This window comes from Mixophyes fleayi, chromosome 6, assembly GCF_038048845.1.
Source record: "Mixophyes fleayi isolate aMixFle1 chromosome 6, aMixFle1.hap1, whole genome shotgun sequence".
NCBI classification, from domain to species: domain Eukaryota; kingdom Metazoa; phylum Chordata; class Amphibia; order Anura; family Limnodynastidae; genus Mixophyes; species Mixophyes fleayi.
This window is the reverse complement of record NC_134407.1, coordinates 214330523-214355213: the sequence shown is the minus strand read 5'-3', so window position 1 is coordinate 214355213 and position 24691 is coordinate 214330523. Positions and strand designations below refer to the sequence as shown.

Genomic DNA, 24691 nt, shown 5'->3' with positions numbered 1-24691 from the left:
AGAAGAGACCATGCGGATCTGTGGTACTTTATTAGGACAACTCCATGGTTAACAGACATAGCACTCAAACACCATCCAACCTTTGGGGATAGAGCACATTATCTGGACAACTCTCTCCTATGGTTCACAAGCGTAACTTTACTGCACAGTTATGAATGATACTCATGCCCAGACTAAATCCCAGGTCTGTTTTTGTCTTACATAACAAGTGTCTGTTACACGGAACATCTGTATGGATCACTGTTGACATTGTTGATATTATTACCATTTTTATACACATTTTCTCTCTATATAATTGTTTCACTGTTATGCCAACGCTAATAAAGTGTTATGCTCAGGGGAGTCCCTCAGTCAGTATTGGCACCAGCTCAGTAGGGTGCGGAGTCTAACAGCCTCTCAGGTCTTCACCAAGAACTTTCGCAAGGCAGGATGGGCTTGGCTGCTGAGAAACTGCAGGTCGTGGCCCCTACTGAGCTTACAGACTTGAGGAATGGATAGACTAGCAGCAAGGTAATACGAAAACTGTACCTGAGGCAGGGTCCAATGTGCAGCGGGGATCCTTCCAGAGGTTGGTGAGGCACAGCCGGGTCTGGTACACATTAGCAGATGTCCATCATGCCAAAGGAGAATCCAAGCGCTAAGTTGACTACCCGATTCACCATTACTTTTTCATGCATGTGAAACAAACCCAGTTTGAGGAATTTCTTCTTGACATCATTTATGTTTGCCCTCAATTCTTTAAAACATTTGTTCAGCTTCTCTACATTCTCTGCCACACCTTTCCCATCACCGGAAGCCAGAGGACTATTGATGCTTGGGCCCTCCTTCTCTCCTTCCGAACTTTCTTCAGAAATGACGATGGTATCTAAATGAAAAACGGAAAATTAACTTTTTTTTAATGATGAAACGGGACACAACATCGTTTTTAACACTCAGTGGGGCTACTACCATTTGCTCACCTTGGACGCTGCTTGAAATCACTTTGTGCTGATGTACCTTCTGGGTTTGTCTAGGCATGCATGCTGCCGTGATGGTCCATACCAACTGTAAAATAGAACACAATTTTTAATATATAGGGACAGGATCCACATTACGTTCTTAAAACTTTTCAATGATTTGTAATTACTTTCTTTTTTGTTTCCCCATTTCCTATGTCTGTATTTTCCTTTTTTATAGTCACTAGCGCATCTAACATTTTCTTTTTCTTTTCCTATGTTGCTGTGCACACTTCATCATGTGGTTTTTTTTTTGTAAATAGATGTAACTGTTCTACTAATCGTTATTGTTATCGTTAATTACTAACACCATTTACTATCAAGTTTTACAAAGTTTTAATAACCATTTCTAATACTCACCTTTTTTAATGTTCGTTTCGTATTCTTTTCAACTTTCGTTGCTCCTTGTTCTTCAAATCTGACCATGTTTTCTGTAGCTGGAACTTGCTTTTTTTTTTACCTAGTTTGTCGCGTAGCATCGTAATCAGCTTCTGCATGATTAATTCTTTTCTGTAATTAACTTTAAGATATTTTTTCTTGTGACAGTCGTAGTCATGTTGGTCCAGGACTATCAGCATCATCTCCATCTCCCTTGGACTCAGTGGCTTGGTTCTTTTCACCCCTTCATATGGCATCTCTTTTCCACCCCTCTCCGTTCCTCCATCACTTTTATCTTTCCCTAGCTCATCTGCCATGTCACATACTGCTGGCGACAGACTGGCTCCTCTCTGTTTACATAGACGTTTCTAATGCATTCGTGGGTGTTAAGAGTTGGTATGGGCCAATCAGGAAAGCTCTAGCTGCAGAGTGGAGCATTGTGGATGAATGTTCATTTGTCTCTAACATTCATCCATGTTGGTATTTGCTGCTCTGCTTAAAGTTACTGTATCTTACGAACGAATACTAAGAATTCTTTATCTAATTTCATTGCCATTATAGCAAGCTAAGTACTTTATTACACAAGACTTTGTTTTGGTCATTTTGTTGTGTGTATGTATATATTACAAGACATGTTTTAGAATTTTTTTCTAGAACATTTAAGATGGCATCAGATAAAACTGTAGAGCTCATGAAGAACTTCATTGAGGCCTACTGGTCCCATCCCTACTTGTGGCAAACAAAGTCAAAGGAGTATTCCAATAGGCAGAAGAGGAACTTTGCTTATGATGACATGGTGAGAGTGAGAATTCCCCTTTAGCCAGAGGCTACTGTATATTGGATAAAAGGGAAGATCTAGAACATGAGGTCCATCTTCAAAAAGGAACTTAATAAATTGGATGCCTCAAAAAAGATTAGGGGCAGGGGCTGAAGATGTTTTTGTGCCCAGGTTGTGGACCTGCGTCTCACATGTGACCAGGGAATAGCCAGACCATCTACTAGCAACGTGCCCCAGATGGACATGCCAGCAAGTGACATAGTAAGTAAACATACATAATCATTAATGCATAAAATATTTATTTGCATAAAGCTGACAATTAGTTCTTTAATGGGAATGTATATATGTATGTATATATATATATATATATATATATATATATATATATATATATATATATATATATATATATATTTATATATATATATATATATATATTACAAAATGTCATCCTGCCAGGACACAGCACCCTCACCATTAAAATATTACAAATAAGCCTCCCTGCTGAACTTCACCATGTTTCTGGCGTTTCTCATCTGGGAAGACTCCAGTGGTATCTACCCTACCACTTCCACATCTTCTAGAGTATACTCCATAGTAGTAGGTGTGCTGCGCACACTGGGGCTTTTCCGCCTTAGAAAATGGACACAACAAGCCATCACCACCTTGTCTATTTTGTCTAGACGCAGATTTATGGCGGTACGGAAAATCCTAAATCTATTGCTCCATATATCAAAGGCATTTCCCACAACTCCTTTCTCTTGATAATTGGTAAATAAAGACCATACTTTCAGGTATAAGACTTTTTTTGGGGATAAGGTTTTAAAATATTACTGTGCAAAACAAAGGCTTCATCAGCAACAAATACAGCATTGAGTCCTAATTGTGTTTCGGTGCGTGGTGGCAAATTAAGTGCATTGTTTTTAAGTTTGTCATGGAAGGGAGTCTGCTCCAATGCCCCTCCCTCTGATACTTTTCAATTTTTACCAATGTCCACGAAGATAAATTCATATATGGTACCCCCTATGACCATAAGGGTAATGCTGAAGAATCTCTTGAAGTTCTAGAAATAGGATCCACTTTTAGAGAGTGACATAATTATTACATGTTTGCCATCTATGGCCCCACCACAATTTGAGATATTCCACAATTTGTCTACTTCTTCGGCAATAAGTTGCCATTCCTCAACTGTCGCTGAGAAGTGCAAGAGAAAGATTGTTTTAATGTAAAATCAATACATGCATCGATTATCTTGCTATTTCTTATTCTATTTTTATTACACAGCCAGCTGTCTTATCTGAGGCAGGATTATGTTGTGTCAGAGGAATCTGTGACAACGCCACCTCTCAGACACAACACAGCCAGCAAAGCACAGCGCCAACAACACATCAACCCCCACAGCAAACCACAGACCAACCCATGCAGGTCACTGTGCAAGCCACCCAACAACAAGGGGAACAAAGTGTCAGGCGAGGAAATAAAAGGTGGAAGTGAGCAGGAACAAACAGACATGCTGACTCATACAGAAGTGGAAGGTGCTCAATCAATTTATAGGCTCATGGCAGGTGCTTGAAAGGGTGGGGTTATCCTAAAAGGAACAAACGCAGAGAAAGTTCCCCCAGCACACTGCTATAGCCAGCAAAAGACCTGCCACTTCCTAAGTTAGCTCTCAATTTAAAAACACATATACGTATGGCCCAAATATATGGGACTCTCATTGTTTAGAGTTAGATTCAAGGTGCAAGCTGCCTGCCACCATTGTTTGTGGCCGCAGGCACCGCTGCGACTCACTTCCCCCTAGTGCTGGTGTCCCGGCCGCCTCCACGATGACCGGGGCGTCACTTCCTGCTTCTCTGTCCTGACCGTTGCCAGGGCAACTGCCGGACGCCGAGCATTTTCTTAGCATGCCCCGGCACCTCAGGGCAGCCGGGCGCGTGCACTAAAAGTACATACAGGCTGCGGGCTAATTAATGAACCTACACTATTAATTAGTCTGCCTCTGAGAGCTGTTACAGGGCAATGCCCTGATTGGCCAGTACTAGTATTTAAGGCAGGGAAGGCTTAGCCTCCCTGCCGGTTATAGTGTTCTGTTCTCAGTATTGCTGCCTGCTTCTGTGCTGTGTTGGTGTTCAACCTTAGATTGTTCTCTCGTGTATGACCTCTGCCCATTCCTGAATTCTGAATATTTGCCTGTGACCCTGATCTTTTGCCTGTACCCGGATTCTGAACATTTGCCTGTGATCCTGACCTTCTGCCTGTACCTGGACTCAGAACCTTTTACCTGTGGCCTTTATCCAGCTAGCACCTGTCATCTCCACCTGTGCTCTGGAACTCCGCAGATCTCGCTATAGTTGAGGCATGTAGAAATGTGAATTATGCAGTGGAAAAATTTGTCAAAGGGGCAGTTAGTTGGCTACGTGGTCAGATGTGTCAGTATTTGATTTAACAAGTCACATTTGTGCAAAAAAGATGGGTGCGTTTATTGGATCAGGTTGTAAAGCGCTACAGAATTTGCTGGCACTATATAAATTAATGATGATTATGATCAGAGGTTGCGTATGGGTACTGAGGAGATACATGGTGCATTGACAAGGTTATGAAGGTCACAGTGAGTTGTTAGTGGTGGTGAGCTGCGGTTCCAGGAGGGGGAACCTAGCCTTGGCGGTACAACACTGCAGTTCCTGAGCCATGGTGGGCACAAGTGGCGGCCATGGGGATACCTCCCTTTGAAAGTGCTGCTAAAATGCTTGATACTACCCTTATTTGGGGTCTTGTAAGAAGCCAGAATAAAGGGGGCTGGGATCCCCAGTCTTGGAGGCACCAGGGGGCATGGAGGACCCCCTCTTATTGGTTGTGATATTTACAGTTTTGGCTGAAGCTGATGGATGCAGTGCTGTTTTCTTTTCCACATTTCAAAAGATTGATTTTAAAATAAAGCTGTGACCACTTTTTCGACAAACAATTCTCATGTCTTTATTTAAAAAAAAAAGGAGGATGGGAAGCAAGAAAAGGGGTTATCAGCAGTAGGCAAATTATTATCTTTGTTTCTTCAGACTTGTCACGATCTGCCTCTTGCAGCTCCTGTCTGCCAAGAGCTATGTTGGACTTCTGCCTTGCTATGTATCCAGCTTGCAGTACCACTGTTCCTCCAATGGGGTCACTGTGGTACTTGAACTGCTCTCCTACCTGACAGCGCTAAGCTCATTACTCCAGGATGCTTAGCACCTGTCCCTGCCCTATAAAATCCTGTCTGTCCCAGCAGCCTTGGCCAGTTCATCTGTTGCCTTGAACTCTGCTGGTTCTCCTGTGAGTTATCCTTGTTTGACTTCCTGGTTTTGACTTCTGCTTGTCCCTCCGTTTTGGCATCTCTTCCTGTGACTCCTGACTCGGCTTTGTTATGACAGCACCTGCAGTCCGCATCGTCTCCAGTATCTCCTGTGTATCTGTCCACAGACTATTGCATCCAGTGTGGCATCTCCAGTGTCTAGTGTTAACGGCTCGCAGACCATTGCATCCTGTTTCCAGTATCTCCTGTGTATCAGTACGCAGACTATTGCACCCTGTGGTCATCTCCTTGCTATAACGGCCATACTCTGCTGACTTTTCATGCCTTACCATTTATTGCATCAATTACCTGTGTAACCCGTGTTAAATAAAAAAACACTTTGTTCCACTTGCATTTTCTCTGTGGTTTTTATATTGGGAATCCTGACAATATTGCTGTTAATAATTTATAATTCTTCAGATTTTCCACAGTGTTATGTTACTACTGTGACAACAACAGATACAATATGTAGTGAGCACACCCCTCTTCTTAAATCTTTAAACTCTCTCTCAAAACCCATCTCTTTATTAGATCTTGCCCTATTCTTACCTATACTGTCCACTCCAATGCACCTACATCTCTACATTGATTAAGGAAAACGACTATAAGTTACTATAGGGGGTATTACACCCCTGACATTATTGCCAGAATATATCCTTCTTGCTCCTCAGTGTTGGCGTAGTTGTGGTCAATTAGACTTGTTTATATACATCTGGTGGTCATGCTGGAAAATCTCCTCCTTCTGGGACCTGGTCAGGTCCCTCCTCTCCTCACTCCTCCCATGTCCCGTTCACAAGGATCCCTGGATTTTTCCCCTCTGCTACCCACTCCCAAATGCTGATTATTACTCTGCAAAATTAGCATCCTATATCCTTGCAGGAGCTCGATGCCTCATTGTCAAGACATGGAAACAAGACGACCCGCCCACATTTCTGCTTTGAAGTCCTATATTTGGTTCATCGCACGGATGGAAAAGATCACACATCACTTAAATGACAAAGATAACAAATTCCACCAGATGTGGGCACTCTGGCTTTTCCTTTAACTCTCTCCCGCCCAGTATCTCTTTTATATTGCCTCTGCCCCTGCCCTATATCCAGACTTTTCCTACCCCATCCCACTAGTTGAGCACTTCACCTAAAATACCTGTAAGAAATTACTCTGATATTTGCACCTCCGAAAACTAGAGGTCTCTGTAGTCGCAAACTTGCTCTTAGATTTGCCCTTATCCAAGATAGCTGGAATAGCAGCACGGTGGCCAAGTAGTTAGCGCTTCTGCCAAAAAGCACTGGAGTAATGAGTTCAATCCCTGACCATGGCTTATCTGTGTGGAGTTTGTATGTTCTCCCCGTGTTTACGTGGGTTTCCTCCGGGTGCTCCGGCTTCCTCCTACACTCCAAAAACATACTGGTAAGGTTAATTGGCTGCTATTAAATTGACCCTAGTCTGTCTGTGTGTGTGTGTGTGTTAGGGAATTTAGACTGTAAGCCCCAATGGGGCAGGGACTGATGTGAGTGAGTTCTCTGTACAGCGCTGCGAAATTAGTGGCGCTATATAAATAAATGGTAATAATAATAATAAATAATTATAATGGCATCAAAGAGAAACCATCTTGGATCCTGTTTCCTGTTTAGGCATATAATAGGCACTTCCTGGATCAGACATGTGCTTGAGTATTCTGCCTGCTCAGCTCCTACTACTTTCTACACTTCCTTGCATCTGTGACTACCGGTTTGTGTACCGACCCGGCAAACGTCTGACTTCTCGCTGGATATCTACTCGGCTATTGGGCTGCAGATAATATCACCAGTATTGTTACAAGATACTCAAGCCTTGAAATGCCAAAGATATACCTGTTAAGTGGAGAGTGGCAAGTTTAACCACCGGTTAATCACAGGTTAAGCAAGAAATTCAAGTTCTCGCACAAAAGGCTGGTTTCCAGGAATTGATAATTATGATGTCTCAACATGAGAACCATATTGCAGAGTTGAAGAACAGATCACCACAAGTGCCTGTAACATCACCATCCCCTGCTGTCGGTTATTCCCCACATCAACTCTATATCTAAATCATGTTACATACACCTAAAGAACATTTCCAGAATACGCACATATCTGACACAAGACACCGCAAAAACATTAATTCACGCACTCATCATCTCCCGCATCGACTATTACAATTCCCTCCTTACTGGTCTTCCCAAAGTCATACTTGAACCCCTACAATCTATTTTGCGGCTAGACTGATTTTCCTTACAAACCGTTATTCCTCTGCTGAGCCACTCTGTCAGTCTCTACATTGGCTGCCTGTATTTCAACGAATCCAATATAAAATTCTTCTACTAACATACAAGGCCATCAACAAAATTGCACTGACATCACTTGTCTCGAAATATCTCCCTACTCGACACCTCCGTTCTACACAAGATCTACGTCTCTCCTCCACTCTCATCACATCCTCCAATTCTCGGTTACAGGATTTTTTCCGGGCTGCAACTACTTTGTGGAATTCCCTCCCACGCACAGTAAGACTTTCCTCTAGTCTTCAAACGTTCACTGAAAACCCACCTCTTCAGACAAGGTTATGATATTCCTCAACCATCATCTTAATTTCCCTAGATTACCCTATTACCATCCTCTACACTGCTAACGCAAGACAACAACCTTCTGACCAACATTTCAACACACACAGCCCACTCAGTACTTTTACCTTTGCAGTCTGGCTGGTCCATTGTGCAATATGATGTAGCACATGCCCTTGTGTTTCAAACTCCCATTGTCCTATAGATTGTAAGATTTCGAGCAGGGTTCTCTTACCTCTCTGTCTGTATGTATTACCCAGTATTGTCTTATTAATGTTTGTTCCCAATTGTAAAGCACTACGGAATTTGCTGGCGCTATATAAATAAATGTTGATGATGATGATGCTCTCCCTCTCCCACCAACTCGGTTTGGAGGGGACCCTCAAAAGTTTTGCGGATTTATTAATCAATGCCAGTTTGCATTTCCAACTGTATGAGTCCCATTTCCAGTCTGAAAAGTCAAAGGTCCAGTGTATGCTTTTGCTACTTAAGGACACCACCCTTGCATGGGCTTCTTCCTATATCGAGACTTCTAGTCTAATATTAGAGAAATTTGACTTCCTCAACGTAATGAAGCAAACCTTTGATGAGCCAAACCAGAAAGATACTGCTGAAAAAACATTACTGCAATTATGTCAGGGGAGACGCTCAGTTGTAGAATATACTGCAGATTTTTCAAAGATTGGTTCTTGACACTACATTTAATTCTGAGGCGCAATTGTCTGTCTACCGTAAGGGACTTTCTGAGACCATTAAAGATGAATTAGTCCGAGCAGAGGCACCAACTGAACTTGAACTTTTCATGTCAACATTGTATTCGCATTGATGCTCGATTTATTGAGAGAAAGGAGGGCCTTAGCTTGGATGTACCCAGTTATTGTGAACCCACAAGTTCAAACTATTACGGGAATTCTGAGGTCAAATCCACCAAGAAATGTGAGTCCGAACCCATGCAAGTAGACACACTTTACAAACAAAGGGCCTGATTCATTAAGGATCTTAATTGAAGAAGTATCTTATTTCAGTCTCCTGGAAAAAACCATGTTACAATGCAAGGGGTGCAAACTAGTTTTCTGTTTTGCACATAAGTTAAATACTGACTGTTTTTTCATGTAGCACACAAATACTTGATAGCTTATTTGTACGCTGAAATTTAAAGTTGATATTTGTGTGCTACATGAAAAAACAGTTTAATGAATGGAGACAGTTGCTTGCAGGTGCTGCACATCAAATTACTGTGCTTACTGACCACCAGAATCTACAGTTTGTTCGATCTGCAAAGAGACTTTCTCCTCGACAAACCAGAAGGAGTTTATTTCTAAATTGTTTTGAGTTTGTTATCTTTTATAGACCTGGATCCCGGAAATGGGAAAGCTGATGCTCTATCCAGAGCATACATGGAAGACTCAAAACAGGTGGAACCAGAAGAGAAAAAAAAAGAAAATAGGACCAAAATATTTAGGTCTCTTTAAGATTTTGGAACAAGTCAGTTAATCTGTCTTTCGACTTGTATTCCCAGGATCTATGAAGGTTCATCCTGTCTTTCTGTTTCTTTACTACAGCTAGTTATTTCAAATCCTTTTCCTGGTCACACCTTGCCTCCTTCGGATCTTGTTCAAATTGATGAACATGAAGAATTTCTAGTAGAGAAAATGCTAGATTCACAAATATTTAGAAATAAACTTCAATATTTGATACAATGGCAGAGATATGGTCCAGAAGACAATTCATGGGAACTACAAGAGAATGTCCATGCACCTCGATTGTTGCGTGAATTTCATCAAAGATAGCCAGAAAAACCAAGCAAAGCACCGTCCAGAGGATGTTATTGAAAGGGGGGGGGGGAATACTGTAAGGAATTACTCTGATATTTGCATCTCCGACCACTAGAGGTCTTTGTAAACTTGCCCTCATCCAAGATGGCCAGAATGGCATCAAGGAGAAACCATCTTGGATCATGTTTGGGCACTTCCCGGATCAGACATGTGCTTGAGTATTCTGCCTGCTCAGCTCCTGCTACTTGCTACACTTCCTTGAATCTGTGACTACCTATTTGTACACCGACCGGGCAAACGTCTGACTACCCTCTTGTGTACCAAACCGGCAAAGGTCTGACTACTCGCTGAATATCTACTCGGGCTATTGGCTTTCAGATAATACCATCAGTATGGTTACAAAAGCTCTCTCTTCTTCTCTTTCTTCAGGGTACGTTCTCTACCCACAAAGACTTCTCCTTCTTCCTTTCTCTCCCCGACCTACAGTAATGGAAATATTGACAGTATCGTATGAAGGTACTCCGAGATATTTTGTCTTTTGACATGTCTCTGGTTTCCTATTTTAACCACTGTATTTTCAACTGGATTGTTTCCTTCTTGCCCTTTTTGTTGTCAGGCGCCGTCCCCACACGCACAGTAGGTGCCATGGATGACTGTCCTCTCTGACCCCACTCGTGGATGCTACTTCGAGTTTACGGCCCGGCAGTGCTGGAGCACGCGCAGACTATTGCATCTCTGTTGCCAGGCAACAAAGACGCTAGCAGCCTCTTGCTATCGGTGGTCAGCTGTTCTCACAGCCGATTCCCCTGCCACTTATGAGAGAGCCCCTTCCTTTATCTATATCTGGCTCTGGTGCCATTAGGATGCCAGAGTATCTAGGTCATCCCTATGCTCCAGCATCCTTGTCAGTTTACAAGTCTTCTGTCTGTCTCCCTGGATTCTGACCCTGTAGTGGAATAAATTATGGTACAAATATATGTTGGATAAAACAATTAAATGTGTGTAAAATCTATTGATCAAATGATTGCTTGTGTTGAATTCAGTGCAATGGGTTAAATCTTCTTTGTATGTTGTAACTCACAATGAACCACTATTAATATGATGGTAGAATGGCTAACAGTTGTCATGCTATATTAAGAAAAGAGTGTAAAAGGTCACATATACCTTTGACCTGTTTAGGCCCAGAGATTCTAAGTACAGTGATGAGTTTGTGAAAATATATATAACCAACTTTGTCCTTATGAGGTATATTCTTTAGTATGTGAAGTGGTTCGTGACGTATGTAAGAAGGGTGGGGTTACTTCTATATAAACTGTGATTTTCAATGGAGAAATTTACTTGTACTCAGATTTTGAATACAAGTCATTGCATATGCAATTTGTAAGAATAAAGATAATTTTTGCATTTCAAACACTTATATTTTTTTGAATCATTTAATACTTCGACAGACCCGGTTCTGCCTCACTCTCCTTTTGGATCTCCCTTCGGTTATACTGATCCTGTCCGCTCCTTCAGAACCTGTACTTCCCGCACTGATTGACATTGGATCGCATGACTACGTTTACTCACTTAACACCTCACTGGTAGCTATCTGGGAGGGCTGCGACCTGCATGTCTCTTGCAACAAACCCCAAACTCCCTTGCAGGGGTCCCTGGTGAAGACCGGAGGCGTGTTAGGCTCCGCGCCTCTCCGCTTAGGAGCACCAATACCAGCAGATAAGACCTTCAGAGTTTATCTATTCTGTGACATTAGTCTTCTGTGTTTATCTTCATATACCCTACAATTTGTTCCTGTTTGTACTTGTTGTTTCCATAATAAAGAAGTTAAAAAGAACCCAAAAAGCTGGACTGTCACACGTTGCACCAGCTAAACCTGCATTATGGTCACTGTTCTCATCTGTTTCCCTCTTCCTGCATTCACTTGCTGGTCTAAACTGAGCATGCTTACACCTGGTCTGCTCAATACTTCCTGCATTCTCTTGATTGGCTAATTGCCTGTGAAGGAGGGCACAGAGTGTGTGGAGATGAAGGGGGCACAGTGTGAGTTAGCTGTAAATTATTCTTTGACAGAAATATAATTGAAAAAAATATATAAAAATATTATTTTCCCTTGGATTTATGTGTATTATTTTTGCATGTAACTAGATAAGTATTTCTGTCCTGACCTAAATACTTACTACGTTTTTTTTTATCCAAATACTTGTAAAACAAGCCTGTTCGGTAATCATTTTGATGGGATGCATTTAAAAAATTTATGGAGACTCTAAGGGTGCCGCGAACTGCAAAAGTTTGGGAACCACTGGTATAAGGTATTTGGGCTGTATATGCATTGCGGTAATATGGGATATAACAGTATAGATAATATATATTATTAGTAGAAGGTATTTGGGCTGTATAAGTATTACAGTAATGTGGGATATAACAGTATAGGTAATATATATTATTAGTATAAGGTATCTGGGCTGTATAAGTATTACAGTAATGTGGGATATAACAGTATAGATAATATATATTATTAGTATAAGGTATCTGGGCTGTATAAGTATTACAGTAATGTGGTATATAACAGTATAGGTAATATATATTATTAGTATAAGGTATCTGGGCTGTATAAGTATTACAGTAATGTGGGATATAACAGTATATGTAAATGTAATATATATTATTAGTATAAGGTATCTGGGCTGTAGAAATATGCTGGTAATGTCAGTATAAAGCTGTGCAGTATAATATGATGTCAGTGCTCCCTGCACCACATCTGTGAGGCTATATATTATATTATATTATATATTATATTATATATTGTAAAACATATTTTAAGAATAAAACAAACCACTCCGTTAAACCACGCCCACTGGCTAGCATAGACACGCCCCGTTTGAACAGCTGACTTCTTCAGACGATGAGGCCGCTCTGTCTCCGGTTACACACAGCCGCGGCCATTTTGTCGAAGCCTTTGGAGCTCATAACACAACAGGGACAAGGCACAGACCGGAAGTACTTCCGGGTGAGAAGTGAGTGAGATAAAGCGGAGACCTCGCGTTTATGTGTCTGGCAGCAGGTAATGATATTTATTATTACAGTACAGGGGGAGCAGACTCTGGTGCTGTGTTATTATTATACAGGTGGAGCAGACTCTGGTGCTGTGTTATTATTATACAGGTGGAGCAGACTCTGGTGCCGTGTTATTATACAGGTGGAGCAGACTGGTGCAATGTTATTATTATACAGGTGGAGCAGACTCTGGTGCTGTGTTATTATTATACAGGTGGAGCAGACTCTGGTGCCGTGTTATTATGCAGGTGGAGCAGACTCTGGTGCCGTGTTATTATACAGGTGGAGCAGACTCTGGTGCCATGTTATTATTATACAGGAGGAGCAGACTCTGGTGCAATGTTATTATTATACAGGTGGAGCAGACTCTGGTGCCGTGTTATTATTATACAGGTGGAGCAGACTCTGGTGCTGTTATTATTATACAGGGGGAGCAGACTCTGGTGCCGTGTTATTATTATACAGGTGGAGCAGACTCTGGTGCCGTGTTATTATTATACAGGAGGAGCAGACTCTGGTGCAATGTTATTATTATACAGGTGGAGCAGACTCTGGTGCCGTGTTATTATTATACAGGTGGAGCAGACTCTGGTGCTGTTATTATTATACAGGGGGAGCAGACTCTGGTGCCGTGTTATTATTATACAGGTGGAGCAGACTCTGGTGCCATGTTATTATTATACAGGTGGAGCAGACTCTGGGGCCGTGTTATTATTATACCGGTGGAGCAGACTCTGGTGCCGTGTTATTATTATACAGGTGGAGCAGACTATGGTGGCGTGTTATTATTATACAGGGGGAGCAGACTCTGGTGCCGTGTTATTATTATACAGGTGGAGCAGTCTATGGTGCCGTGTTATTATTATACAGGGGGAGCAGACTCTGGTGCCGTGTTATTATTATACAGGTGGAGCAGACTCTGGTGCCGTGTTATTATACAGGAGGAGTAGACTCTGGTGCCGTGTTATTATTATACAGGTGGAGCAGACTCTGGGGCCGTGTTATTATTATACAGGTGGAGCAGACTCTGGTGCCGTGTTATTATTATACAGGTGGAGCAGACTATGGTGCCGTGTTATTATTATACAGGGGGAGCAGACTCTGGTGCCGTGTTATTATTATACAGGTGGGGCAGACTCTGGTGCCGTGTTATTATTATACAGGGGGAGCAGACTCTGGTGCCGTGTTATTATTATACAGGAGGAGCAGACTCTGGTGCCGTGTTATTATTATACAGAGGGAGCAGACTCTGGTGCCATGTTATTATTATACAGGGGAAGAAGAGACTAGTAATTTATCTTTGTATTTGTGAGATTGTACAGAATGGTAAAGGACCTCATTCTGTGCAGTTTAATGTAATAACAGATTGTGATGGATTCCCAAACTACAGAAGGACATGAACTCCCATAGTCTCTTTGTGGAGATTGTCTCACAGCATATTGATGCTAAATTACAACAAATCGCTGTTAGTCTGCAACATCAGATGGATCCTGAAAAGGGAACTATTCTGTATTACTCCCATTACCATTCTCATGAATAATGTCTGTCTGTCTGTGTGTGTATGTTAGAGAATTTAGACTGTAAGCTCCAATGGGGCAGGGACTGATGTGAGTGAGTTCTCTGTAAAAGTGCTGCAGAATTAGTAGCGCTATATAAATAGCTGTTGATGATTATATGCTCTTCTGGTCATAATATGTAATGTACTCTATCTCAAACCAAACAAAGAGCACACAGTGGCCACCCATAAGATGTAGGTATTATAATGAACCTGTCTCTGTGTGTCTGACAACTGTCTTCTTTCACAAGTACACCCTGCTGATAGCACCTTTCCTTAAGTCACTTCTTGTATTGAAGATCCTACTTAGATGCTCTGTGACATTTGAGCATGAGTTCAGACACTTGCCCATGATGTCAGGCGCTTCTCTATTTAAACCCACTCAATCTGTTCTCTGGTACTTGAACAAAGGGTTGTGTTAGTGTTTGTTGTTCTCTGATATTAATATCTGACTTTCTCATGGCATTAATTCATGAGTGATTACATCTGTATATTGGGCAAAATTGGAGGGTCTGTGAACCAATGAAGGGGGTCTGCTCTTTATGCTGAGTTTTTCTCTCTTCAATACACAGGATTACACCGTAGTGAAGAAGAAATCTGGTGAATGTGAGACACCCAGTAGCCATCCCCATGTGTCAGGAGGATTGAGCAGGACCCAGAGCCCCATCACGGTGCCTCCACCTCACTCACTGATACATGAGAGAAACAATGACCAGAGGATTCTAGAACTCACCAACAAGATCATTCAGCTGCTGACTGGAGAGGTGACTGCTGGGAATGGGACATTATACAGTAACACCAGGGGATGTGTCTGGGTGATGACTGTATCATTGTGTGTGTCAGGTTCCTATAAGGTGTCAGGATGTCACTGTCTATTTCTCCATGTAGGAGTGGGAGTATCTAGAAGGACACAAGGATCTGTACAAAGACGTGATGATGGAGAATCACCGACCCCTCACATCACTGGGTAAGCTTACATTCCTTGTAAAGGAGAAAGCAGTTGTGATGACCACCTAGATACACATCATCTGATAATCAAATATAAACAATGTATTCAGTCACTGTGTGTTTCCTACAGATGGATCCAGCAACAGAAATACCCCAGAGAGATGTCCGCATCCTCTATATTCACAGGATCACACAGCGGATACTGACAATATCCTACAGGACTATCAGGTAGATGGAATTGAGGGTCTCTCCTAAATATCATTAAAACTTCAAAGTGAATTTTCCCTACACTAATAATTTTCTATTTACTCTTCATTAAATTAGACATTATTGATTCTTGTTCTCTTTATTGTTTTGTGGCTCATTTAGGGTTGTGACCTGATGGATATGAAAATAGAAGATACAATCGGAGAAGATGAGATGCATGTGAGGGGTGATCAGCAGTGTAAGGAGGAGGAAACCCCTACAGATATCAGCACAGGTGAGTAATAAACATTTAACACAGAAAAGAGTTACATTCTCCTTTGTAAGACCCATCAGAATAATCATATACACACAGGGCCTGATTCAGATTTAGACGAACACCCGTTTGTGTAATGTATCATTTATTGTAAAAAAGAGAGAGCAGTTATGAGGGTCACCTATATACACCTCATCTGATAATCGGATATAAACAATGTATTTAGAAGGACACAAGGGTCTGTACAAGGACGTGATGATGGAGAATCACCAGAGCCTCACATCACTGGGTAAGAGGATACTTGAATTCCTTGTAAAGGAGAAAGCAGTTGTGATGACCACCTAGATACACAACATCTGATAATCAAATATAAACAATGTATTCAGTCACTGTGTGTTTCCTACAGATGGATCCAGTAACAGAGATACCCCAGAGAGATGTCTGTGTCCTCTATATTCACAGGATCACACAGCGGAAACTCACAATATCCTACAGGACTGTCAGGTAGATGGAATTGAGGGTCTCATCTAAACATCACTAAAACATCAAAGTGACTTTTCCTTACACTAATAATTTTCTATTTACTCTTAATTCATTAAATTAGACATTATTGATTCTTTGTGAGGAAACTGGGTGCTATTGGACTGAGAACTTTTTATTCATCACCCGTTTCTCACGGTTTAATGTACTTTTTAATCCTTGGCCCAGTCTAAGTATATACACCAGAGCATCAGTGTATTATGTGTATTGTTATTTCATGTTATTAGGTACATTTTGCCCTTGCTATTACCTGCAATAGTGTATGCAGTATATATATAAAGAATTTTGCCATACTGTGTGAAAATAACAGGACAGCAGCAATCATTTTGCTAGTGTTAGCTAATGTAATTACCATTTGTCTCAAAGGTCTATTGTTATGAGGGGCAGCTTAGATTTGGTTTGTAATCAGAACAATGTCTGAGTTAACAAGATGGCAGCCCATGTTAATTAGCTAGGTCAACAGGTAATCTGAGAGGTAATGAGGTTAGAACTTCTAAATGATATTCAATGTGCATCCACAGTAATATATTGGGTGAAATAGCATGGGGAAATGTATCAATATAAACATCAATGTTATTGTATCAAAATGTATCACAGATTCAGATGGCGTAACACTGCTGATACAATGTGTCAAAAGTCTTATTGTTTCATGTAAGCGTGCAGTGTCATTCCCTGCTGTAATATTGTAACCCCATGTTTAGTGTATCCAGCCAAAACAGCTAATTGAGTTAAGCCTACTTCCTGTGTATACAGGCAAGAATATAGGGAGAGCAGATTGTCAAGGGAGCTATTCTAGCTTGGAGTATCCTGGTGAACAAGACATCAGCGAAAAGGCATTGTAGTGCCGCTGGAGGGAATCCTATCAGGACAGGGTCGGTGTGAGCCAGTAACCCAGGCTGGGAGACACCATAACGGTTTTTTGGTAATCGGTAGTGGTAATATTGCCGGAGGATAAGACTCTGAAATAGACCGAGATTATTATGTTGGAGTGCTGACTGCAAGAGGCTGCTGGAGGATACATGCTACCATTTACCCTGTAACTTGTGAACGTCTTGTGGTGTTGTGCTGTCGTAATAAAGTCTTATTTTGGATTTATTCTGGTCTACCCGAGTGAGTTGAATCCCACAGAGGGTAACTGCCATCCCAGCTAAGGGTGGTATCCTCACATTCTTGTTCTTTTTATTGTTTTGTGGCTCATTTAGGGTTGTGACCTGATGGATATGAAAGTAGAAGATACAATCGGAGAAGAAGAGACGTATGTGAGGGGTGATCAGCAGTGTAAGGAAGAGGAAACCCCTACAGATATCAGCACAAGTGAGTAATAAACACTAAAGACAGAAAAAACTTACATTCTCCTTTCTAAGACCCATCAGAATAATCATATACACACAGGGCCTGATTCAGAGTTAGACGAACGCCCATTTGTGTAATATATCATTGCGACTTTCATTTATTGTAAAAGAGAGAGCAGTTATGAGGGTCACCTAGATACACATCATCTGATAATCAGATATAAACAATGTATTCAGTCATTGTATGTTTCCTACAGATGGATCCAGCAACAGAAATACCCCAGAGAGATGTCCCCGTCTTCTTTATTCTCAGGACTGTATAGACGAAAATCCCAGTATCCCACAGGACCATCAGGTAATTGGGCATCAAGTAAAATAATTGAGCCTCTTACCAAATACAAAATGACACTGAACTATATTACTTGTATATAAGTTGTGTGGATCTTATACACTGATGTTCTTTTATTTAATCACGGTTCGTTAAATTAGACATTTTGTTGCTCTTGATCAGTCCGGATTCACCAGTTCCTGTAATTATTCGCCATATGTTTTCATGTACTGTCTTTCCTCCCTGCCTGGTATTATCTCACGGTAGCTCTACATAATTATTGTTGCCTTGCATTTTTAATTTTATTTAATTTTTATATTTATTTTATTGTTCCTTACTTACAGTTTTACTCTGTCTTTATTTAGTCTTAATATTCGATTTGTTTCACTACGGTTTGCCTTTTGCTACTCCTCATCTCTCTTACTCTTTGAACCCCCCACCCCTTTCCTTCTCTCATCTCCTGGACTTTCACCATGCCTTCTTGTTTCTGTCCTATGCCCATCCTCTCCCTTCACCCCGTCCCAACTTTATCCCTCCCACACTCCCCCGCGCTCCTGAAACCCTGCCAATCTCATCCATATCTCCTCACTTTTCACCCTCCCCTTCTCCTGTGTCCTTTGAAACTCCAGGTCCATCTGTAACAAACTGCCCTCTATCCATGACCTCTTCATCTCCAACTCAATTAACCTCCTTGCTCTCTTCTGCTGACACTGTTTCTCCCACCGCTCTCTCCTATCGTAGCCTCGCCTTCACCTACTCCACCAGACCGGATGACGTCCAGGAGGTGGAATGGTCCTCCTCTTATTCCCTAATTGCACATTTCAGGTCCTTCTCACTGTACCTTCCTTCTCTTTCTCCTCCTTCGAAGTCCACTCTATCTGTCTCTTCTCCACCATCCACCTCCGTGTCTCTGTCATTTACAGCCTCCCTGGCCCCTCCTCCCCTCCATCATACTAGGTGATTTTAACATCCCTATTGATAACTCCTCTGACCCGGCCTCCATCAAATTTCTCGCCCTTTCTTCCTCCCTTGGCCTCACTCAGTGGACCTCATCCTCCACACCTTGTCTTGGTCACTCCCTTGAACTCTTCTCTTCTTTTCTCATCTCTGTGCTCCCTCCAACTTGTCTAACTCTCCCTTCCTACTCTGTAAATGCTATATTCTCTCTTTCACTCTGTCCTCTTGCCCTGCTTCTCCCCTACCTAAAATTACACTCACTAGGAGCAATCTTGATTCTATTGACAATACTTCTTTCTCCTTCTCTCTCAAAACTCTCCTATCCCCTCTTCCCACCCTGATCTGCCCTGATCAGGCTTGCTCTCTCTATAGCCACTTCCTCACCACTGCCCTGGATGCTGTCACTCCTACATCATCTGTCTACAGGCGCCACTTAATTCCCCAACCCTGACACTCGAAAATCACCCGCTTTCTTCAGAAATGGACTCTCGCTGCTGAATGCTTCTGGAGGAAATCTCTCTTCCTGACTGACTTCCTTCATTTTAAATTTATCCTCTCTTCCTACTGCTCTGCCCTCTCCCTCCCTAAACAATCTTTCTTTAAGTCCCTCATTTCTTCTCAGTCCTTTAATCCTCGCCTTCATTGTCACATTCAATCCCCCCCATCCTCCTGTTCATCTCTCCCTCTCAGCTACTGACTTCCCCATTGTTTTCTCCTCCAAAACTGAGGCCATCAGACTGAAAATCTCCTCCTCCCCTCCCTCTCCTGCCACCTTCATTGTACCACCTACCTCCTACAACCAACTCTGTTGCTCCTTCCGTCCTACTTCAAATGAAGAAGTTCACTCCCTTATTCTTTCCCCTCCCCCGTCTACCTACTCCCCATCCCCTCTCACCTCCTTCGTTCCCTCTCCTCCATTGCTTGCTCATCTTCAACCTGTCACTCTCTAACATCATCATACCCTCCAAATTTAAACATGCCCTTATCTCTCCCATCCTCAAAAACCTCAATCTCGATCCCACCTCACTTGCCAATTAACGCCCCATATCACTTCTCCCTTATGCCTCTAAATTACTTGAGCAGATTGTCTGCAACCACCTCACTAGACACCTCTCGGACAATTCTCTCCTTGACCCCTCCAATCCAATTTCCGCCCCCTCCCCTCCACTCCACCGAAACTGCCCTGGGAAAGGTACTATTGATCTTCTATCAGCTAAATCCAGGGGTTACTTCTCCCTACTCATCCTCCTGGATCTCGCCGCAGGCTTTGACACTGTGGACCACCCCCTCCTGTTGTAAAGGCTTCTCTCTCTCTGCCCCTCTTGCTTTGTACTCGCCTGGTTCACCTCATACCTCGCTAACAGTTCCTTGTCTGTATTCACGTATGGTTCTTCCTCCCCCAGGGCTTAGTTCTTGGCTCTCTATTCTCTTCGCTCTATGCTACCTCCCTGGGTGCTCTCATCTCTTCCTTCGGTCTTCAGTATCAGCTTTATGCTAATGACATTCAACTCTACATCTGTTCTCCTGATGTTTCCTCCAGCCTCTTCTCTCGTTTTGCTGACTGCCTCTCCGCCACCTCCTCTTGGATGTCCTCATGCTTTCTCAAAATTAACATTGCTAAAACTGAACTCATTGTCTTCCCTCCTTCTAGACTGTCATCCCACCTTGACCTCTTTATCTCTGTTAACAACACCACCTTCTCTTTCCCCCAACTCCACAGCCTGGGTGTCATCCATGACTCCTTTTTCTCTTTTGCCCCCCACATTCAATCTCTTGCCCAATCTTGTTGCTTCCAACCACGTAACATCGCCCGCATCCGGCCCTTCCTCTATCAGGATACCATTCTACTATCTATTATCCATGCACTCATCATCCAATTGTAAAGCACTATGGAATTTGCTGGCGCTATATAAATAAATGATGATTATCTTTATTACTGATTACCTTCTACTTACCAGCCTCCCCTGCTCCCACCTCAACCCCCTTTGTCCTGTAGACAACGTGGCTGTGAGACTTATCTTTCTTACACGCTGCTCCTCTTCGGTTTCCCCTCTCTGCCTTATCTTACACTGGCTCCCCTTCTTCTACAGAATCCTTGTCAAACTCCTCACCTACAAAGCTTTCTCCCATATTAGCAGAAATAAATCCAAAGTTGTCCCATAAGTAAGAACAGACCAGCAACAGTTATAAGCAAATCTTTCACCATTTCATGAAACCATAAGAAAGCCTCCTGCACTAGGATAAAAGAAGATATTGTCTAGCGCTCTGAAACAATCAATATATAAATCACTATGTCAGCATATACATAAATACGATACTTTTTTTAAAATCTGACATTATTAACCTGTTATTTTATTGTTTTGTGGGTTATTTAGGGTAAAGAGCTGACAGATATTAAAGTAGAAGATATAAAGGAAGAAGATGAGACGTATGTGAGGGGTGATCAGCAGTGTAAGGAGGAGGAAATCCCTACAGATATCAGCACAGGTGAGTAATAAGCACTAAATACAAAAATCTCCTTATTCTCCATGTTCAGTCACTACAATTATCTCTTGTTCTACATCCTCCTCTGTCAGTACAAACTAATGAGGAAAAGTATCTGCCCAGTGGGGGAGTCAGGAGCCATTAGGCTGGGTACACACTACAGTGGTTTCAGCCGATTATTGGGTTAATCAAACGATGAACGATTGTTCGACACAATATTGCATTAGTGTGTACGCTGCAACGATGAACGGGGATCATTCCAAAGCACAGATCATCGTTTGATTGGATTGTTCAGCAGAACTATAAATCTCGTTCACCTATGGAACGACGTCCTTCCAATCCTGCAGGGTGTTTGCCCTCACGATCAGGATCTACATAGAGGTTGCAGAGTCATGATCTTTCCAGCCGACAATTATGACAGTTGAAGAGCACAGATCTGAGGGTAAATCTTTTAAAACATGTATAGTGTATACACATGTATCGGCTGCTGATCGTGACTTTTTTTTTCCCCAGTCGTTGGTACAATCGTTGTAGATTGTACACATTGGTTAAAAATTCTGTAGTGTACCCAGCCTTAGACCTCTGCTCTCCTCCTACTATAGTGCTTGTGGGGATTGTGATACAAATGAATAACATACAATGACATGAAACAGAAGATAAAGATGGCTCTGCCCACATCAGCTTACAGTATAAAAGGTGTGTGAAACCATTAATAAGGTGGAATAAGAATTGTAGCTCATGGTCAGGAATATGTGTGTGGCTACTGTAAGGCAGAAGTATTATTCAATTGTAATTTAATTGTGAGCCATCAGCCAAGAGGTCTGACCAGTCTCCTCCCACACACTCTGGTGTTTCTTATACATCAAAGTTCAGGGTGAGTCCTTATTCCTAGATCCCTGACTTACCATAGTGATAGTCATTGATCAGTGGCAAGACAGTATTCTGCAGAGCCAGATTGTAGGCAGGACATACAAGATATACAGATATATACAGAGTAGACAAAATAAATAGTGACATGAAAACACAGGGTGGGTGCTCAGGAGAGAGGGCCCTGTTCATGAGAACTTAGATGCTCTCCTTCCTCTTGTATTCTATCCTACCCTCTAGGTTAGGTACACACTGGAGCTTTTTCGTCCAATAATCGGGCAAATCAGCCGACATACGACCGTTCGGTCAGAGGTCTGTTTAGTGTGTATAGTGACACGATGGTAGAATGTCGTTCCAAAGTGTCGATTGTCGTCTCATTTGGTTAGTCGTACTGTTTAATATTTTCCGACCAATCACCTAACGATCATGTAGTGTGTATAAGTTTCCGATTGATCCACGAGCAACTGCCGATAGTTCCTCAAGCTGGGACTTCTTTGGGGGCGTATATCTTAATTTATGATGTCTGTACCAGTCCCACGTGGTGCGGTGTCTGCACGTCATTTGGTAATTATCTACTATCGGTAAAGCAATAGCAGGTGTCCATTGCATTAATGCGTTCAGCATATGTCTGCCAGTTTAATTATAAACCTTTGTCACTGTTGTTTTATAAAAAAAAATAATGTTTTATTATTATGTGTATTACTTATGTCTGCCTGCGGCATATGAGAGAATGAGTCTCTCCTCTTGAACCACTCATTGGTCCAACAGGAGCTATTCTTTCTCCCTCTTTCCCTTCGGGTCTGCAGTCTTCTTGCCACAGCGAGCAGAAAAAAGCAGCTGCTAGTTGTTTTTGAACCGTATCCATATTAGTAAAAATGAATTTGTTGATGTGTGGTTGCGAAGGAACGTACATTGTACAGGCGCTAACGAATGTATGAAGAAAACATGTTACCTTCGCTTTTTTAGGGTGATTACTATTGAACATGCCTTTATTTAAATTTCTTGGGGATATCGTTAGATAGACCTCATAAGTCGTTTCAGTGTGTACAAAATTCTAATCTTTGCTCACGACAGTATGGCTGTGAAAAGTTGCTGCCCGGACGGTCTGTCTTTCGCTAATTGTCTAAAACAACTAGTGTGTGCGCATTAATCGTCCAAGCAATTTGAACTTCGGTCGAAGGTAAAATTGCTGTAGATAACACATAATTCTCCAGAGTGTACCTTGCCTTACCCCTAAGTCATGGCAGATTTATCAAAAACTCCGATTAGATGAAAAGCAAAATAAAGTTTCTTTTTTTATGCATGATAAGATGCTGGACACACCACTGATTGTCACAGTTCTGCCTCAACACCTCTCGGGGTGTCAACAGGTTTTCCTTGAACGTTCTTTGGTCAGACAGTTGATAATATCTTAAGTAACCAATGTGATGGAATGTACTTTTATGAGCAATACAAGGTTTAAGCAAGCTAATAAAAAACATTTAATGAGAACAGCTATTTCATGTGTTTCCAAAGCACAATCAATTTCTTTAGCAGATGCAAAAGTTTTAGTAATTGAATACATAATTATAATACAGTACAGCCGATACCAAAGATACATACATACCGTTGCGTCCGCCTGAGCTAACTGCGCTCTGCTGGTACCAGCTACAGTACTTCACTCCAGAATACTGTGGTCAGAGAATCACTGGGCTGGTACCAGCAAAGCTGTATTATATACACTCAGTGGTACAGAGAAAACAATGCAGATGGTGTGGCTTGCTTCTATTGGTCCAGGCTTCAGGAAGGTCCAGTGTACTGCAGGTCATAGGCCAGTTCAAACTAAAATATCCAAAGGTGGGGGTCATCTCTCCAGGGGATGTGCTCCGACTTTCCCGCCAAGAATCCAGTTTTAACCAGTCTATTAGCATTTTACAGTCTGTATCACTTTAAACATTTATTCCCTAACATCGCTAACTAGAGTATGCAATGTGTGATCTCTTCGGCGAATGAACCAGACAACGGCTGATGAATAGGGGATTAAAATGATACTAAACATGACATAGTCCTGCAACCTGAACCTTAAATATCACTAAAGTGTACATATAACTTTAAAATATATATAACTATAACCTAAATACCATCTGCTCATAAATCACTGTGGAATGGAACCATTATAAATGTGAAATATATAACTAAATGAATGTGAGAGTGCGAGTGTATGCGTGCGTATTTTATCGTGCGATCGCGCCGTGCCGCGTGTTAGGTGCATACTTATCACAATCGAACGGTAAAACAATATTAACCAATATACTTTCGTTCATCCAATTATACGACTTCGACACCTTGTTTTTTAGTTTATACATTGTGGGCAGCCTCGTCTTGCACCTCATTT

General features: G+C 41.9%; 1 protein-coding gene across 21 annotated transcripts in view; it reads left to right on the top strand.

Moving 5' to 3' along the window:
- Positions 1–24691, top strand: part of LOC142159778 (uncharacterized) — a 627000-nt gene that overhangs the window by 477959 nt on the left and 124350 nt on the right. For 14 of the 21 annotated variants that reach the window (XM_075214494.1, XM_075214473.1, XM_075214475.1 and 11 more), the window contains one exon: positions 17592–17703. In XM_075214494.1, coding sequence (XP_075070595.1) covers positions 17592–17703 — 112 coding nt within the window. Of the gene's footprint in view, positions 1–15307; positions 15409–15519; positions 15618–15758; positions 15871–16020; positions 16139–16255; positions 16354–17591; positions 17704–17938; positions 18037–24691 lie in introns of those variants that run through there. The other 7 variants (XM_075214490.1, XM_075214486.1, XM_075214483.1 and 4 more) reach the window with 6 other exon arrangements.